Here is a 21,163-nt window from a genome sequence, read left to right on the forward strand (position 1 = left end):
AGAGGAGGGGTGGGGAGAGAGCGAGAGTATGCAATCAAGCCATAGAGCAGTGATTGAGAGCGAAGAGAGACAGAGGGAGGGAACGGCTGGTGGATTATTGGCACTGAGAATCATTGGTGCAATACTCTAACATCACAAATGGACGCTAGTAACGAGGACAGTGACGGCCTGTAGCATCTAAAGAGTCGTTCTGATCGTAGCTGTGGTAACTTTCTGTGTCATGGATCATTAATATAGCACACAAACTAAAAAACTAAAAGATGTAACAAAGGATTTGAGGATTAGTTAATGTTGCACTATTTGACACACCTGCAGGTTTGTCAGGATGCTAAAACAATTAAAATAAAATAAAATAAAATACTGTATTTTTAACATTTCCCAAAACAAAACATTTATCCCATTATAAACTAAATGATAAAAATTGGTATTTTTATTTCCCAAAATAAAATAAAATAAAATAAAATAAAATAAAAAAGTCTGTATTTTTAACATTTCCCAAAATAAATAAATCAAAATTAAATAAGATTAGAACATTTAGTTTTAAATTTCCCCAAATAAAATAAAATAAAATAAAATAAAATAAAATAAAATTCAGTATTTTTAACATTTTCCAAAACAAAACATTTATCCCATTCTAAATTAAATAGCCAGATTTTTTTTAGTGATTTTTATGGATTGAAATCGTATATTTTTCTTTCAGGGAAAAATAAAATTTCATTAAAATAAAATTTAAAAAATGAAATAAAAATAAAATAAAAACCTGTATTTTAACATTTCCCAAAATATAATATAATATAATATAATATAATATAATATAATATAATATAATATAATATAATATAATATAATATATTCAAGATTTTTAACATTTCCCTAAACAAAACATTTATCCAATGACAAAAATAAAATAAAATAAAATAAAAATCAGTATTTTTAACTTATTCCAATTTACAAAATATTTATGCCATATTATAAACTAACTGGCCTGTTGTTTTCAAAACATTCTAGATTGCAATCACATTTTTCTTCTCTTACAGAGAAATGGAAACAAAAATAAAATAAATCGATATTTTTTAATATTTCTCATTTACAAAATATTTATCCCTTTATAAACTAACTGGATTACGATCACATTTTTTTTTCCACTACAGAAATGCAGACAAAAATAAAATAAAACAAAACAAAACAAAATAAACAATTAAAAAAAAAATAAATAAATAAAAATCTGTATCTGTAAAAGAAAAAAAAATCTGTAAAAAAAAATATATATATATTTTTTTTTAATTAAGCTTAAATAATAAAATGAATAAAGCCTGTATTTTTCAAAACATTCTGGACTGCAATCGCTTCTGCTCATTCACCGTTGACTGACATCCTTTAAACCAACATGCAATCAGTTGTTTGTGATGACCGGAGCTGAATAAAGGTGGAGAAAGTGTGTTAAAGCCCTCTGTCTCTGATCTAATCCCTAACGATGGCCCGGGTCATAGAAGCTTCCATAGAGCAGCGCTGAGGCTCACGGTTGGGGTCCTTACATAATCCCCCACATGAGGCCGGCCCTGTCAGACACACTTACATCTGCATCCAGGAGCTCAAAGCCTCCAGCTTATATTTCCAGCTTATATTTATTGAAATATATATATTTCAATAAAAACAAGACAACACGAAAAGTCATTGGATTTGTGTTTTATGTAAATTGTTTGAGAAGAAAAAGATTTTTGTTTTTTTTAAAGATTCAAAATACACATTCACAAATTTAGGTTCTCGCTTTGACCAATACAATAAAGCTTTAACACTTTTTATGGAAAAATCTGCCTTACTGTAGTGGTTTACCAAAGGGAATGTGTTAAAATACTTGATCCTATTGCAATTACTTTTTTTACCACAGTTCAGAACATTCCTGGGACAGTCATTGAGTTTATGAAATGATTCCTGGACCAGTATTGAACAGTAAATATAATGTCAGGCCTCTTAAGAATATATTACATCGTATTCAGGAATCGTCCATTGCAAATGCCACACACACTTGGAAAAGAGCAGTCATTCATTCCTGTACAACTCTGATCAAATTAAAAATCAAGAATTAAAAAAAAAAAAAAAAAAAAAAAAAAATCTCAAACAAAATACTTTAGTTTTCAAGTATAATAATTTACAGTTTGCAAACAGAAAACAAACAAACTGGTAATTAACAAAAACGGACAATTTACATGTTGTGCTGTGTTTACCAAGAGCTACCAGTCATCAAAAAAACTTCTTAGCTGCTGCTTCCTGCTGACTCCTGGAAGTAGGAAAAAAAAGAAAAATTAAAAACACTAAGCAATTTATGACCCTTTATTTTACAAACTCTGAAAAATATTCTTCATTTTTGTCCCATGCATACAAAATGTCTCTTTTGAGTGATTTCCATCTTGCTTTTTCATTATATGAACAAGAGAGTTTTTAATTTAAAGAAATTGGGAAAGATTTCAGTACTTTAACTACCAAAACATCTTTTAACATTTATATATCTCTTCAAAAGCTTGACTGCAACATAAAAATACACTCACTTGTACATAATGTAGCCGAAGAAGAGGAGGGATTGAATGACGATGAAGATCACAAAGTGTGTGGTGGAGAGGCAGGTGGGTAAAGCAGGAAGTTCAGGACATTTCACCTTCTCTGCTGGATTCTAAAGATGGTGAACAAAAAAGGGGGTTATCGACTTTTTTTTCCTTAAAAAAAAAAAAAAACAAAAAAAAAAAAAAAAAAAAAAAAAAAAAAAAAAAAAAGGGAGAAACCACATGTATGAGTGAAGGGGGGATTGGTAAATGACTAGACATTCTATTAGGTGATGTAATGTATGAAATGTATTAAGTAATACAATATAATATATAATATAATATAATATAATATTGTTTTGTAATCTATAATTATAAAATAACATTTTAATAAATATATAAAAAAAACTTACAATATAAGTGTTATTCTAATAAAATATAACACAATATAATACTGCTGTCAAATTGACATAATCATGATAAACTGCATCCAAAATAAAAGTTTGATTTTACATAATATATGTATATGTGCTGTGTATATATAAATACACAAACATACATGGATATATTTAATAAATATTTACACACATGTGTATTCATATTTATATATGATTTATATTATATGTAAATTATATATATATATATATATATATATATATGCACAGCACATGCACATGTTATATAAACACAAACTTTTATTTTGGATGTGATTAATCGCATTTTGACAGGATTAAATATAACAAACATAACATAACATAACAACAAAACATAAAATTATAAAATAAAATAAAATAATTTTACATTTTGTAATAAATATTAAACAAAAAACTTGTTACAATATACGTATCAGTGTTATTCTAGTATAACATAATATAATATAATACAATATATAATAAAGTTATATATTGCATTACAGTTATACTAATATATTATAATTATAAAATAATATTTTTAGAAATATTAAACAAAAAAAACTTGTAAAAAAAGTATCAACATTAATCTAATCTAATCTAATATAATAAAATTGTAAATAATTGTAATAAATATTTAACTTTTTAAATAAATATAAAAAAAACCTTACAATATAAGCATCAGTGTTAAGTATAATTTAAATATAAAATTATATATTACATTACAGTTATATACTACATCATAATGTATTATAATATATAATTATAAAAAACATTTTAATAAATATTAAACAAAACAAAAAAAACAGTATCAGTGTTATTTTAGTATCACTGAGATTCTATTATAATTTTTTATTCATATTTCAAATTAGTCTTTATTTTTATATTTCTGTTGTCATTTTAATTTTAAAGTTTCATTTTGTTGTGCATTATTATTATTACTATTACTATTACTATTACTATTATTTAATGTCCACATCATTTTCAATATTGTTTATTTCAGTTATTTTAGTACATCAAGTTAAAAAATAAATTGATAAGTCTGGCTTGGCAACGGTTGAAATAAAACAAGTATATTTTACCTCCGTTTAAGTTAATTTAATTATTTTTTATTATTATTTTCATATTATTTTAAGTTTTTTATGGTTTTAGTTTACTATGATAAGCCTAGCATACCAATAAAATACCAAGTCAACAAAAAAGAAAACAAGATGGTTTGCCTATTGATTGCAACTGTGATTATTTGTCAGCTAAGACTCACATATACTGTGCTAATGCAGAAATGCTGGTTTATTTTGAACTTACCGCATTTTTCTGAATTATGTGTTCGATGTTCCTCTTGACAACATGCAAATGCTCCTTAATGTCATTGAAATGCTGGACCGTCTCATATGATCCAAGCCCGCCAACGTTACCCTGCTGCTGACCCGTCGCCAACTGCTTAAGTGAGCCTGACAATGTGTTCCTACAAACCACAACAAAACATTAGTGCAATGCTTCATTTGCCATCACGCTTTAAAAACATTAATGAGTCCGACAGCTTGTAAAATATTATTAATTATTCAAGAAGAAAAGTTTAACATTTTCAAATTGTGCATGCCAGACGGTTTCAGATGCAGATGTTTTTCTACAAGGGAACAGTATGTCATACAAGAGGATCTCATCAAACAATCAATTCCTCTGAGACCGAGTGTCGCAAGACTTAATCTATGTTTTAAATGCATAAAACAGCATTAAGCGGATCTGATTCAAAGACAAAGCTCATGTTTTTGGATTGCATGACATTATTTCTCTATTGTAGACATGAGTTTGCAAAAAGATGATTCGCACTTAATATCCTCACTCAAAGTATTAAAGAAATTGCAGCTTGTCGTGCACCAATCCTTGGAACTAACAGACTTATATGCAGTGATGGGAATGACGGTGTTATAAATAAACGGCATTACTAACGGCGTTATTTTTTCTGTAACGAGTAATCAACCGAATTACTGTTTCCCCCGTAACTGACAATAAAATACGCCATTACTATAATTTATTATATTATTATAATTGTATTTTTCAGTTCATCTTATTTTCCTTTCAAAATAACGGAGTTCCTTTGGAATTCTTCAGCTTTTAAGAACTGCCGGTTTCTCCGGTAGTAGGCGGAACTAATGTGCAATCGGCACATCTCATTGGCTGGCGCTCACCTATCAAATCAGTTTGAGCGAACACAGACAATGTGATTAATATTCATGAATCCAGCAGCTCATTAGACCTTAGTGCTTTTAAATTGTTATTAATAGTAGAATTCGTAGTAGCTTTGTTTTCTTATCAGAATAATTTTTAGTTTTTTCCCCTTTTTTTTATAGAAACACTACATTACAAAATATCTTAAGCGCCACCACCAGTCCTAAGTTCAGTCAACGTAACAAATATGCATTCATACATGGTTATTCTAATTACTAAAGATCTAACTGCTAAAGTTTAAAACTAAATTATCATAATAATAATCATAATCGTATATCAGATTTTTAATATTATTCTGGTGAGTAAACTAAAAATTTTATTTATTTCATCTAAATTTCATTCATTTAACATATTTAATATTGGGGGCATCCAAGTTATTTGATATATTTAAACTTTAAATATATATATAGTAATTAGTTAATTACTATTACTACTATAATATATTAAAATAAAATAAAATTATACTTTTGTATATATTTGTGAGAATAAACTAGTAACTGTAACTCATATATATATATATATATATATATATATATATATATATATATATATAAATGACATTTCTAACATTTCAATGCGTTGCAATGGATAATTCAGGTTTGGAGTAACAGATAAATATTCTATTTCAATATGACTTTTTTTTAAATGCCAGAAATTTAAAGGATTAGTTCACTTAATTAGTTCACAGAATAAAAATTTCCTAATATTTTACTCACGCCTATGTCATCCAAGATGTTCATGTCTTTCTTTTTTCAGTCGAAAGAAATTAAGTCTTTTTTTTTTTTTATTAATTTTTCTCCATATAGTGGACTTCAATGGGATCCAACGGGTTGAAGGTCCAAATTGTAGCTTCAATGCAGCTTCAAAGGGCTCTACACGATCCCAGCTGAAAAATAAGAGTCTTATCTAGCGAAACGATTGGTCATTTTCTAAAAAATGTGTCATTTTTTTTATACTTTTTAACCACGAATGCTCATCTTGCACTAGCCCGACCTCATGCATTGCGTAACAGGCACCTGTAATGTAGGCGAAAGTACCGACCCGGTGTTTACAAAGCAAACGTGCAAAGAAAGTGAAACACTCTTTACAAAAAAGGTACAACAACGATGTTGGAGGAGAAAATGAGCTGTATCCTACATTTTTTAATTGAAGCACACAGACGAAGAACTAACCACGTGTGACCTCTCCAATGTGATTATGCAATGCATGAAGTCAAACTAGTGCAAGATGAGCATTTGTGGTTAAAAAGTATATAAATGATCGTTTCACTAGATAAGACCCGTATCTTATCTTATCTGATCTTTTTACTCGGCTGGGATCGTGTAGAGCCCTTTGAAGCTGCATTGAAACTGTAATTTGGACCTTCAACCCATTAAAGTCCACTATATGGAGAAAAATCTTGGAATGTTTTCCTCAAAACCTTTACTTTTAACTGAAGAAAGAAAGACAAAATCTTGGATGACATGAGGGTGAGTAAATTATCAGGCCATTTTTATTCTGGAAGTGAACTAATCCTTTAATTTTTACACGACTATGACAAATATCCACCAGCAAAATAGTAATCTGTAAAATAAAATAAATCACTTGTTGTTCAGCTCTGGCTGATATAACTGTTTTTGAGCCTCTCCCACACCTCTAGTGGTATCTTGATAACATTGCATGCAAACGCTGGTGTCCCTGATTACACTGGCAAATGACTGCTGCGTCCAAGGTCTTCAGCCAAGAAAATCTTAATCTTAATATTACAGTGAATTGTCCCAATCTAATCTTTTAAGCCTCCTCTTAACTCTCCCAAAAGGCCATATATCCCTCAGCCTCATAGAAAAAATGAAATTACCATGCAGCTCAAGCAGCAATGATTGCTAAATTAATCTTCCTAAAAAACATGGTCCCTTTCTTAAACATATTTCAGATGATTAAGAAACACCCAGGCCATGCCACAGCTTTCCTCAAGGGGACACTTTCATTTGGCTATAAGCGCGGTGTGCTTAAAATGATCATTAAAGATGGAATATTATACAAATCTTACATAAAAAAAAGATACATTTATAACAGTCACTATGGGAATTACAGAAACATTTTATGTAAATTTAATTTAATTAAAAATGTATCATCAGAACTTTCTTTTAATATACAGTAATTTTTTAAAAATCCAAATAAGGTCAAATTTATGGTCAGCATATTAAAAAAAAGAGCAACGCACAGCTTAACCTTTTAATCAGGAACACATCTTTAAATTATAGATAATTTCTCTGCTTAACTTGCATTTTTTTTTTACTGATCATGTATTATCTGAACCCCATTCCTTTGGATATCGTCTTCAGAATTCTAAGATGATTACTAGGATAAAAAAATATGATGGGACGGACAAAATGAAAACGTTTGGTAAGTCATAAGTACAGACTCCTTGGGGAATTACAAAGATAAGAAAGCAATCAGAAGCAGACCGTGTATTCGCTGGTGTATGATGGATATATTTAAAGATGCGCATATAATCCATCAAACAGAGGCCCATAAGGTGCCTAAACAGAATCAAATTTGTTTCTTAAGGGAGAAAAAAAAAAATTAGACACAAATCTCCCTTGAGGCAAAAAGTGAACATTTAGTAACCCTCTCCCCGTAATCTTTATCCACTTCAAATGACCTATATGTCTAAAGAAGGTGATTTATTATTATTTTTTTATCAGATAAGTTGGGCTAAGATGAGTAAAATGAAATTATGATATAAAAAAGTAAAGGTTAAGATAGTAATATGTACATAATCTATAAGATGAATTTGATCGAGCTGAGCATTTGTTTGTTGCGGACCAAATGCTGTTTAAATAGGATTAGCCTAAATGAACAATCGACAGATTACTGACCTTTTCAACGTCTTTCCGACAATAGGACGACAATGTGGCCTCAATTCTGCCATTTTGATAAAGACTATATTATGTTAAAATTAAAAGTAACAATATTTGCATATGCTCTAAATAGTGAACAAAGACGGCATCTTGATGACATAGAGAAAAATGTCTTGAATGGTTCAAGATGGCGCAGATATGAATAAAGCTTTTCCTGTTGTGGTTAAATTCAGTTTTAATAAAATATAGGACGTAATTAGGTTTTTAAAACTTTCAAACAATGCACTTCTGCAACTTAACTCTTAATCTAAATGCATCCGTTACAAACAAATCTCTTGCTTAAATCCCTAACAACAAAACCTCTGGTAAGTGTTGTTCTGAAAATCGGTTTAACAATCATTATAGTTTGGACACATCTGAGTTAAAGAGTTGTAAAAACAGTCTTTTGTGGGCTAATCCTCTCCTTGCGCAGTTAAAGAGTTTTAAATGCTGTATTTTGGTGTCTAATCCCAAAGCCTTATTGTTTGATTTGGCCTTTGTGCTTTAATCCTTGTTCGTCTACACCTCGCTTCAAAAATACCTGGAGGAAAACAAACAACTGCCCGCTAACAAAACAAAAAAACAATGCTGCCAACAACAGAATAACAAGCAAATGTATTTAATCTGGATTAAACAAGGAACATCTTTAGATCTTTATGTAGAGACACAACAAACAGGAAGTTTACAGACAAAACCTAATCTCTTGCGCTGTTCAGTCTTTTGCAAAGGCGTGTAATGCGCTAAGGCCTTTAAGTAGTTGTTTCACTCAGATATTGGATGCGATTTAACACTTTATTGGCTAGGAATTTTCCATACTAGTTTTTTATTAGTTAGTTTTAGGTTAAATAAAAATACATTTGTTTAAAGTTTGCTGTCCCCTAATAGTTGACGAGAAGAGGCTTGGTCGACAAAAAGTTTAGTCGCTTAGAAAAAAAAAAAAAAACTATAACAATAACAACGAAACGTTGTGCTTTTGTAAAATAACGAAAGCAAACAGGATGCGCTTTCTACCGTCTCGACTAGTAGTCATTCATTTTAAGCATTAATCGACTAATCAAACATTTATTAATAAACCATTATAATGTAATATAATGAGCCTTTAATTGCCTACATAACCTAATAAGCGCTCTAATCTAATAATAATAATGAATGTGTCAGGGAAAAACGGTAAGGAGAATGCATTAACATTTTAATAATGTATTGATACACTAGTGCTTTCTTTTTTTTTCATCTTAAGAGATGAATTCGGCGACACTGACTCATCATCTCCACAGTAATGAATGCGCCTGTATGCATGTTTCATACAGATTACATAATCTGAGAATATATGTTTCCTATTTGAATTGGTTCATTTGAATGTAGACATTTTGCTCTCTATAGATGTAAGATATGTAAGAAAACTACACACAAAGACAGAGATTTGGAGTTTGGCGCTCAAGTTCACAGAGATCGAGACGGCAGAAAGCGCCTCCTGTTTGCTTTCATTATTTTACAAAAGCGCAATGTTTTGTTGTTATTGTGCATGCACACAAATAAATGTAGAGTCTTTACAGATTCTAAAGATGTATTACTCTTATCTGTATGACCAAAAAGGGGACCATTTTAAACGCAAGTGACCGCACCAGCGGCTCCACCTGTTATACAGTAAACACGCTACTGTTCAGCTTCCACATTCAGCACAGACACTTCAATAGCACACATTTTTCCAGGTTAACTTTAGACTGAGCGGCCATGTAAGGTTGCTAACACATTTAGATATTTCAGATGACAAGCCATATGTAAAATTTTTAAATGATAGTCGAGTGTTTGGACGTCCTGCCTGAGTACTGTATTACCACATAGACCAGCCCTTAACAATCAGTTTGTCACGGACTGCGTGACTTTGGAAATGCGTAGAATTTTTTGTTTCTGCAACGAAGCGAGTAATAAAATTTTGGTCGACCAATGGTTAGTCGACTATTAGGGGGCAGTCCTAATAAAGAGTGAAATGTCTACTTTTAAATGAACCAATTCAAAAAGAAATCAAATATTCTCAGATTATGTAATCCATATGAAACATGACGAGATGACATTAAAATGTGACTTATATACTGATGCAACTTATGTGCTTTTCTCAACAACGCAAATTTGAAGGTGTGACTTATTTTTCATAAATACCGTAATAATACAGTTGTTTCATTGGGGACTTACCTTACTTCATCAAGGTTCCTCAAAACCTCATGCTGTGTATTAACAATGGTTTCCATTTCATGACTGGGAGCCTAAATAAAGCATGTAATTATTAGTCAGGCTAACTGGTAAATTAGATAAATCACTTTTAAGTATCAAAAGCAATCATATAATTTTAGTGCTTCACAAACTGAGAAAGCAACAAAATCTGGTTAAAGTTAGTGTTTTAATACACAGTAAAATGTATTTTTGCCATATTTCAATTGCATTTGTCATGTCTTACCTGTCCTGACTGTGCTTGTGACGAGCGTTTAGCGATCTCCTCTGTGATGACTGACACATAACGGCGTTGTTCGTCCAAAATCATAGCCAGCTGTCTGTTCAGCTGCTTGATTTCCAGGTGGATTCGATTCTGCCCCTCAAACACCTGACGGATTTCCCGGTCGTTAACGCTTTCAAACAGGTCCTCAACTGCCAGAAGAGAAACACTGAACAGATGTTTTTCTACAAATATGGGTTTTTCATCTTTAAACAACTAAGTTTTGTAAGCCATTTAGCATAGTTAAAAAAATACAATAGAATAAATAAACAAATATATATCTATATCTATATCTACATATCTATATATATCTAGGCTAAAAAAAATAACTGTTGCAATAAAATCTACCTCGTCCAATCAGATCTAAGATCTGAGGAGAATTTATGAAAATGTATAGGAAAAGAAAGTGTTTTTACAAAAAATATTTCATCATTGTAGATGTTTTTTTTATGCCAGGACATTTCTTTTGACTATGAACATCATGAAAACCTAAAGCTGAATGTGCGTCTGAGGTCAAAACTTCAGACAGAATGAGAGCAACTCACTGGGCTGCCCCTGGACATCAGGGTGCTCTTTCTGAAACTCCTCTTTCCTTTTGTCCAGCTCTTGTTGGAAATTCTCAAATTCCTCCTGGTACTTGTCCTTCTCCTCTTTGGGAATCTCTTTTTCTGGGGGAGGCTTTATAGAAAGACACAAAACACACATTCAAACCCACTCACGCACATAGACACACTTACGCATACTCCAATTATAATGAACAAGAGAGATGGAGTAAGAGGTGGACACTTATGAAATAAGTATGGCCGATTCTTTTTAATCATACTTAAATGTGTGTTCGCGACTGTGCGGGGAGAAAAAAAGTGCGTACCAGATTCTGCCCAGGCTCGGTAAGTCTGAACAGCAAAAATGACAGAACGTCATGGTCATCTGTTGGGGATAATAATAAAAAAAAAAAAAAAAGTTTAGCCATATTTTTTATGCTGTAGTGTGCAATTTCACTAGCACCAGAAATACCAAACATGTTTTGAAGTATAAAACTGCTTCTTTTAGCTATCCACCTTATTATTCAATGCTTCCGGTTCATTAGCCACTATATGAAAATAAGGAGAATAAGAACAACAACGTGCAGCAAATGGTGAAACTGTTTGCACTACAAACCAGTGTGCTCATAATTAAGATAATACATTAAAATAATATGGTAAGACATGACTATTTGCAATATCAAGCAGCAAAACGTGCGTTTTGCACAGCTAAAAATAGCTGGATGCAGATGAGACCGGAAGCCAGACCCATAAAATTTACAAATGGCTGTGCCTGCTCTTAAAGAAAGAATAAGGTGGATAAATGCTACAAACTATTTCTTAGATTACGTTTTATATCTTAAAGGTACAGTTCACTCAAAAATGAAAATTCTGTCATCATTTACTCATCCTCAAGTTAGTCCAAACCTGTATGAGTTTCTCTTTTCTGTTGAACACAAAAGATGATTTTCTGTAGAATGTTGGTAATCAAACAGTTCACGGTAGCCATAGGCTTCCATAGAGTGGAAGAAAAAATACAATGAAAGTCAATGGCTACCGGTAACTGTTTGGTTACCAACATTCTTCAAAATTTCTTCTTTTGTGTTTTTGAGGGCGAGTGATGATAGAATTTTCATTTTTGGGTGAACTATGACTTCTCATGGTTGAAAGCCATCTATTTTCTTGATAGTTGATCCAGCTGAAGGATAACAAAGAAAACACCGGACTTTCAATTTGAAATAGAAAGCTCTTAACTAAATTTGGTTATGTTTATCCCATACCTGCAAGTCCTCCGGTGGCCGCAGAGATGCCAAAATAACCAGTCTCAGGAATGATCATGTTTTCAACCCTGGTGCAGAACTCATAATCGTCTTTATCAGGAGTAAAACCATTATTGATGAAAACCTGAAATTATTGAGAACAATTCAGATGTTATTATAGCTTGGAAATTTTAGATTTTAATTTTAACTTCTCTCATCATAGTCAAAAGGTCAAATTTTAGTTAGTTCTTTAGAATTAATCGATTTTGAGCATTATTATTGGTTGTTTGATGATATAAATTTGACCTACCGATAAAGTTCGCTTGTAGTAGGTGATTTTGGCGCGTACAGGGTAAGGTTTGTTTCTGAAGTCTCTTAGACATGTACCGAGAGACTGGGTTGTGCCATCACTGAAGGAAAAATATGGTTTAGTATAAACATTTGAAGTCAAAAGTTTACATACACCTTGCAGAATCTGCAAAATGTTAATTATTTTACCAAAATAAGAGGGATCATATAAAATGCACATTATTTTTTATTTAGTACTTACCTTAATAAGATATTTCACAAAAAAGAGGTTTACATATAGTCCACAATGGAAAATAATAGTTGAATTTATAAAAAATGACCGTACTTAAGTTTACATACAGTCAATTCTTAATGACTGTATGATTTTGAGATCCATTTTTTACACCGAGGACAACTGAGGGACTCATATGCAACTATTACAGATGGTTTAAACGCTCACTGATGCTCCAGAAGGAAACACAATGCATTACCCTATACCCTATGGGTATTTTTCTATATGTCTAGCACATATGCTGCTGACAGCTCTCTCCCGCTGGCTCACAGATCTAATTTAATGCTTTCACTGTTACTGCACTCAGATTAAGACAGACAGAGGATTAGACTCTCTCTCTCATAAATAATCATATTTCCTAATCTCCTTTCAGTTGTAAAAATGAGAGCGCTGATGTCAGCAAGGAGGAGGATATGTTTACTTACTTTTGATGGTCGTAAATAAGTTTTCCATTGTTTCCCACCACCAGGACAGCAGGGTTGTTTTTCTACAATAGCAAAGTCACAGAGAAGAGAGACATAATCCTTATTTAGTACATTTAGGAAACAAAAAAACAAATCTACTGAGGTGCACTGATGTTTGTTTCTGAGGCAAACGCAAAACACATAATCATAATCTGTTGATAAATATATATTTAGCTCTACCTTAAGATGTTTTGACTGAAAAAGGCACATCGTTCAAAAACAAAAAACGGCATTTTACTGACACAAGCAAGTGTTAAAAATATTTTTTCAATTAACTAATAGCTACAATAAATTTTAAGGCTAAAAAAAAAAAGATTAAAAACAACCATGCTGATTAATCAAACATTAAAATTTGCTAAGAAAAGCCCCAAAATTATTTTAAAAACTAGTTAAAAAAAATGTAATGCCTTTAAAAGTCAAATTGTTTGTTTTCATTTTTAATGTTAATTCCATTTAGCAAAAATGCAACTTGAGCAATTTTTAATATACTACATCCTAGCTTTTTAATTTAATTAAATCTAATTTTTAAATAATTAGATTTAATTCAACAATTGTGAATAACATTTGATATAATTTATTATTTTTACACATTTAAATAATAAAAGAAATTAATAAAACTAAAATAAAATTCTAAAAAATAAAATGCAATATTTAAAATTATACTTGTGTGTAATCACCTTTCCATCATTATCAAAAGAGTCAAAGAATATTCCCACGCCGTTCCACTGATCAGCGGCCCCGTACACAGGACCCTCCAGACCTTGACCGGCCGTGAACCATATGGCCTACAGAACACAGAAACACACACACACATCAGGCTCTCTTCAGTGAGCATGGGTAATTTGGTAAGTGGTGCTTGAGATCAGTGTGGTCTGCTCCACTGGACTGTGGGACAATTCAAAGAAAGCACATGTTACTTGTACAACACTACATTTTAATTGCTCATTCTACACCGCAAATGTCGAACAACCTGAATTTATCAAGTCTGACCTATGGATGCTTTTCCAGATAAAATAGGTTTATTCTGTGCAAAAAGAACTGCCTGTGATAAGATGAAATATCTAAACCTAATGACTTTTAACAATTTAAGAAAACTCATGATGCATCATGATAAGCTCATGATGAATCATGAAATGAATCACAGTGAGCTTGATATGTAAACCTACAATTTCATGGTTTGTGAAAAGCAATAATAGTAACATATAACTAGATTTTTACATCTTATGAAGAAAATGTGACAGTTGTGTGCCCATGCAAAACTGCCGCCACAATGCTAGGATGTCCTGGGTGGTTGCCCGGGCATGACTATGCAGGTGTTCTAGGTGGCTGTTAGCTTATTTCTATGCTTTTAGTGAAAACTTCCCACCTTCAAGTCCTTATGATTTTCTGATCTCTAGATATGACTTTACAGGAAGTAGGCACACTGCCATTCTGCTTGACTGTTTCGCAGTTTCTGTTTCACACGTGTGTCCTTCACACGTCAGCTAAAGTTTTGCACTTGTGTCGTGTACAAGTTTTAAATGTCATGTTTATTAGCAAAATGCAGGGATTCCAAGAATCTTGGAAAAAAATGGTTTCTACAAAAATCATACGCAGTACAACTGTTTTCAACAATGACAATAAGAATTGTTTGTTGAGAAACAAATCAACATATTAAAATGATTTCTGAAGGATCATGTGACACTAAAGACTGGAGTAATGATGCTGAAAATTCTGCTTTGCATCACAGGGATAAACGACATTTTATATTATCTTAAAATAGAAAACAGTTACTTTAAGTTGTGATATTATTATTTAAAAAAAAGGTTTACTGCAGTTTTGAGTAAATAAATAGTATGGAAGCTTGTTTCTGCCAAGGAATCAAAAAATAAAATAAAAGAATAAGGTAATTGTGACTTTATCTCATAATTCTTGTAACTGTGAGTTTATATTTCAGAATTTGGACAAATTGTGATCAGTAAGATTTTTAATGTTTTTTTTTTTAGATGTTTCTTCTGTTCATCAAGGCTGCATGAATTTGATCAAAAACACAGAATAAAACAGTAATATTGTGAAATATTATTACAATTTAAAGTAATGTTTTTTATTTGAATATACTGTAGAACATAATTTATTCATGTGATGCAAAGCTAAATTTTCATCATCCATTACTCTAGTCTTTAGTGTCACATGATCCTTCAAAAATCATTCTGATTTATTAACAATATGTTGATTTATCATCAATGTTAGAAACAGTTTTGCTGCTTAATATTTTTTTGGAACCTGAGATACTTTTTTGAGGATTCTTTGATGAATAAAAAATAAAAAAAGAACAGAATTTATTTAAAAAAGTAATATTTTCTAACATTTTATAACAAGTCTGTATCATCACTGTTCATTAATTTAACATCCTTGCCGAAAAAAAAAACCCGTCTTAAAAATACAGACCCCAAATGGTAGTATATATATATTTACAAAATATATTATATTTTTTTTTACTTCTTATTCAAGAATTATCACAGGTTTCCAATATTGACAATAAATCAATTAAATTAATTAAATAATTAATAATAAATTAAATCGTAAATCGTAGTTTTTAATTGATCAAAAATATTACAAAACCTTTTGAATGGTAGTATGAGTGTGTGTATGTATATATATATATATATATATATATATATATATAAATAAAATCAGAATTGTACAATGAAAAAAAAAATTAAATAGCAATTACCTTTTTTTTGTAGCATAACAAACTTTAATACATAGAAGACTTTTTTTTTTTTTAACTTAAACAAAGGGTGCAACCAAAGCAATTTCTAGTGTGCTACTTGTGTAAATGCTTAACTTAAGATCTCAAAAGGCTTCTATCAGTCATATTTTAGCTCATATATCACACAATCTGGGATTTAACCTGTGACACTAGCTCAAGGCTGTCATAGCCCTAAAAGGGTCAACATGACCCTCCACCGTCATAACGCTAACAATTTATGCCTGTGCTTCTGTGTGCTTACAAATGCCTACAGCCACAAACGTAGAAATGAGGCTCACATATATAAATAGTTATTTTATATTATATTTATTAGAAAAATATTTAATAAATAATTTCCCCCCTCTTACCAATCCATCTGCTCCCATACGTCCTCGTCCAGACACACGGAATGCCACTTCAGCTTCCCAGTGTTCAAAACGTACAGGGCTTTTTGTCCAAACCGAACCCTTCTGGCTCCGCAAAGATGGGGTGATTCGGATCTGATCCGAACTAGGAATGGCATCTGAAGAAAAGACAGAATGCAATTAATTTTTTTTATATTAAATGCTTGTTTCTCAAAACCAGGATGAGCTGAGGTAAGAAAGCTGGTTTCTGAGCATTTGCTACTTTCCAAACCCATCAGTATAGCTTACATTATTGGATATAGAAAGCATTTACATTACATATTTCACCATCACACACCCTTGTGATATCTGGCACAATGCCAGGTTTATAAGTACAGACTTCCCTGACAGCGTACTTCTCTATTGTGATAAATCTATTTAAACAGATCATGACAGAAACTACAACAATAAATCTGAGGACTAAATAAACAGCATTTATTGCTCCTGCCGGCTAATACGTGCAGCGCAATTGAGAGACTTGGGAAGTGTTGCAAAACAGAACTTTGCTCTTCGCACACGCCGAGACAGATTTGTTTAACCCTTTAGGAAAACTAGTGCCATGTCAGCTGTGAAACTGCATGCATATATTTATTATTCACAGTTTTATCGATGTCACCAAGACTGTGCATCAAAAATGATTATGTGAGTCGAATGACTAATCAACATAACACTTCTTATTAAGAAGCAGCTGCTGATTTCTCAACACACCATAAAAAAACACAGCTGGCACTCAAACAAACATATAAAAACTGAGGTAGTGCACTGATTTTTAAAAAATATTAATAGTTTATTTTAAAATATGTTACAAAATATCACAATTTTTACATTAATGCAAAAAAAGCAATGCAAGTCTTCATCATTCATTCAATAATATTGCACCACCAATAATAATGCAGCTTCACATAGATTTAAAGGGGTATTTAAACTACACGTATCTGCACAGACTAAACATCCTGACAGATGACAGACATTAATACAGATGGATGAGAGAGGACAGAATCTATCAACTTACTCCCAGTATGAATCCAGAATGGGATTGTTCCATCACTCTGTGTCAGATGTGGCCCTTTGAAACTGTATTTATACTCAAAACGCCGGTGCGGCGAGTCCCCGACAGCGCTGTCGGCGAAAGCGAGCGGAAATATTAAAGATATTAGTAATAAATAGGCATAAGCTGCCAGGCACTTGGCTATGGGCACCGCCATGTTTGAGTCTGAGTGCTGACGTAGCGCAGAGAGGGGCGGGATAACTGGAAACGCTGAAGGGCCAACAGGGCGCTCTCTCATTGGCTGAAGCGCTTGATTGACAGGCGGGGAATTAACAAGTGAACCGCTTTGAGCCTCGTTTTCAGGTACGTATGACTTTGTACAAGACGTGTCATAACGTACCTTAAAATTACTATAGTAACAGAAATCTGTGCCAAAGAGCTGTTAACAGTTATTTTTTACCGTTGTAAGATTATAATACTTTTATATGAGACTTTTTAAACATCAACTAACCATCTTTACACACACACACACAGATCTACACTACTAAAAAGTTTTTGAACAGCAGATTTTTAATGTTTTATTTATTTATTTATTTATTCTCACCAAGCTTGCATTTATTTGATCCAAAGTACAGCAAAACATTCTTTTTTTTTTTTTTTTTTTTTACTATTTAAAACAACTGGTTTCTATTTGAATATATTTTAAACTAATTTATTCATGTGATTTTAAAGTTGAATTTTTAGCATCATTACTCCAGTCTTCAGTGTCACATGATCCTTCAGAAATCATTCTAATATGCTGATTTGCTGTTTAAGAAACATTTATTAGTATTATCACCGTCATCAATATTTAAAACTGGATTTTTCAGGATTCCTTGATGATTAGAAAAATCCAAAGATCTTTCTAAAGATCCATTTTTTTAATAGAAATTTATACTTTTATTTAGCAAGGATGCCTTAAATTGATCTAAAGTGATGATAAAGACATTTATAATGTTACAAAAGATTTCTATTTCAGATAAATGCTGTTCTTCTGAACTTTCTATTCATCAAAGAAACCTGAGAAAATTCTACTCAGCTGTTTTCAACATAATAATAATAATAATAATAATAATAATAAATGTTTTTTGAGCAGCAAATCAGAATATTAGAATGATTTCTAAAGGATCATGTGACTGGAGTAACGATGCTAAAAATTCAGTTTTAAAATCACAGGAATAAATTACAGTTTAAAATATATTCAAATAGAAAGCAGTTGTTTTAAATAGTAAACTGTTTTTGCTGTACTTTGGATCAAATAAATCCAGGCAAAAGAGACTTCTTAAAAAAATATTTTGACTGGTAGCGTTTTTTTTTTTTTTTAGTTGATTTATGTATTATTTTTAATAACATATTAATTTACACACACAGTGCTAAAAATCAAAGCATTCAACAAAAACAGGAAATTATGTGCTATCAGCTTTGGATAAAAACTTTCTCTTTCTTTCTCAGTACACACACCTTGATTGCCAGAACAAAAGACTCTCAGCATGTCTTCCTATCCTGCTAGTGAAACTGTAATTAAAGTCTTAATGAGTGCTATCTTTATGAGATTGTGCGGATGGCGTGACCTCTCACTGTGGGCTGCCTCAGGTAGATGACATCCTGTCATTTTGACCAATCACAACCCCCTGCTCTCAGGTCAGTGGTAATGCAGTACTAGCACCGTGTGGAAGGGATCAGAACCAAATGGAGAGCAGTGGCTCCTGAGGTGTCTTTTTTCAGAGTGGCATCCCAAACCCTCAGCAGGACATGAGGGGGGGTCTGTTATAATCCCCCGCCATTCACTTTCTATGCTAATCGGTGAGGGCTAATGAGGGGATGACCTCACTCTAAGGTTAACATTAGCTGACCCTGACACAGCTAAAAGAACCAGAGAGGGACCTGCGGTTGATGACATGCAATGTCATTTGTGTTTTTTTACATGTAAGAGTACAAAACTTTTTTATTTTATGTATTTGTTTTCTTTATGTTGATCAAATGACACAGCAAAGCATGCTAAACGTCATATAAAACTGTTTTAAACTGCATTTTCATACCTAGTTGCGCTTGTATTTATTATTTTGCATAGGCCTACATTAGGATTAGATATTTGACTAAACTCCTGATAGACTTGTTCAAATCACATGGCTTGTTGAAAAGAGTAGTTAAAAAAAAAAAAAAAAAAAAAATATATATATATATATACACACACACACATATATAGCAACCTTAATGCCCTTACTAGTTCTATCATGTTTTTTTTTTTATTAAACATGCATTTTTCATAACCTCAAAACTGAAAGACAGAAAATTTGTGGAATAAAACAAAAAACAAAAACTGTCACTTAAATTATATATATATATATATATATAAAGCTAATATGGGATTAAAAAAAAAAATAATAATAATAATAATAATAATAATAAGAAGAAGAAGAAGAAAAACTAACAATATAATATTTATTATATTTATTATATTATATAATATAATATATTTATAAATTATATATAAATTATAAGATTATATATATATATATATATATATATATAATGATGTATTATATACATTTTAACTCTTAAAGGCACTTTGCAGAACTATTAAATAAACTTAAAAAATAAATAAATAGGTGATTAATGTAAAAAATGTAATGATAATATTAAATAGTATCAATCATATTTTTTTATACATTTCTATTGAATTTTAACCTTTAAAGGCACTTTGCAGGACTATTAAATGAACTTTAAAACAAGCGCACAAACTAAAAAGCTAAAAGATGATTAAAAACGGTCTAAAATATTTAATAATAATAATAATAATAATAATAATAATATTAAAAAGTATCTAACACTATACATTTTTCTTATACATTTATATAAATGCACTTTTTGAGATTATTAAATGAACCTAAAAAATCTAATATTAAAAACCTAATAGGTGATTAAAAAAATAATAATAGAAAGCAGTATCTAACTAAATAAATATTTATACATTTATATAAAAAACCCTGTTATATTTTGTATACATTTTAACCTTAAATCTATTAAATGAACTTCAAAAAAAAAAAAAAAAAAAGTTAAAAGGTGTTTAAAAAAACTGTCTAATAATAATAATAATAATAATAATAATAGAAAACCATATCTAACAATATAATATACACACATATATATATATATATATATTTTTTTTATATTTAATATTTTATATATTTCTATACATTTTAACCCTTAAAGGCACTTTGCAAGACTTTAAAAAAAGTTAGTAATAGGTGATTAGTGTAAAATATATTTTTTCTTCAGACTTCAAAACAAACAAATTAAAAAGTCAATAGGTAATTGAAAAACTGTCTAAAATATTTTATAATAATAATAATAAAAAAAAAACAGTATCTAACAATATAATTTTTACTCATATCTTTATTTAAATTTTAACCCTTAACAACACTTTGCAGGAGTATTAAATGAACTTCAAAAAAGTAATAGGTGATTAGTGTAAAATATTAAACCAGAATATAATATAACATCTACCAATATAATTTTTAACAAACAACAAACAAACAAAAAAGTTAACAGGTGATTACATTTTTTAATTATTTTTACACGTTTCCCTTATATATTCAAATAATTGTAACTTTTAAATGTGATTTTAATT

The 21,163-nt window shown here is 30.8% G+C and overlaps 1 protein-coding gene across 1 annotated transcript; it reads right to left on the reverse strand.

Annotated features, from left to right (window-relative positions):
- Positions 1 to 1,671: 1,671 nt before the first annotated feature.
- On the reverse strand, positions 1,672 to 17,739 carry lman1 (lectin, mannose-binding, 1). Its single transcript, XM_051093891.1, has 13 exons — positions 17,518 to 17,739; positions 16,470 to 16,624; positions 14,048 to 14,155; positions 13,332 to 13,393; positions 12,637 to 12,736; positions 12,348 to 12,471; positions 11,415 to 11,473; positions 11,092 to 11,224; positions 10,511 to 10,698; positions 10,249 to 10,319; positions 4,253 to 4,412; positions 2,547 to 2,668; positions 1,672 to 2,278 (listed from the first exon to the last, which is right to left on the reverse strand). Exons 1-13 carry the CDS (start codon positions 17,708 to 17,710, stop codon positions 2,242 to 2,244), a joined length of 1,512 nt encoding a protein of 503 aa, XP_050949848.1. The 5' UTR covers positions 17,711 to 17,739; the 3' UTR covers positions 1,672 to 2,241.
- Between the last annotated feature and the right edge of the window lie 3,424 nt (positions 17,740 to 21,163).

This window comes from Labeo rohita, chromosome 21 (genome assembly GCF_022985175.1).
Source record: "Labeo rohita strain BAU-BD-2019 chromosome 21, IGBB_LRoh.1.0, whole genome shotgun sequence".
NCBI classification, from domain to species: Eukaryota; Metazoa; Chordata; class Actinopteri; order Cypriniformes; family Cyprinidae; genus Labeo; species Labeo rohita.

Bases quoted from the DNA above. Each gene is read 5' to 3' on its own strand.
- lman1 (XM_051093891.1), bottom strand. From the start codon at position 17,710: ATGGCGGTGCCCATAGCCAAGTGCCTGGCAGCTTATGCCTATTTATTA. The intron at 11,225-11,414 runs GTACGCACTTTT...CTTTCTATAAAG, and splicing joins CCGAGCCTGGGCAGAATCTG to CCTCCCCCAGAAAAAGAGAT. The intron at 10,699-11,091 runs GTGAGTTGCTCT...CTCTTCTGGCAG, and splicing joins TGATGTCCAGGGGCAGCCCA to TTGAGGACCTGTTTGAAAGC.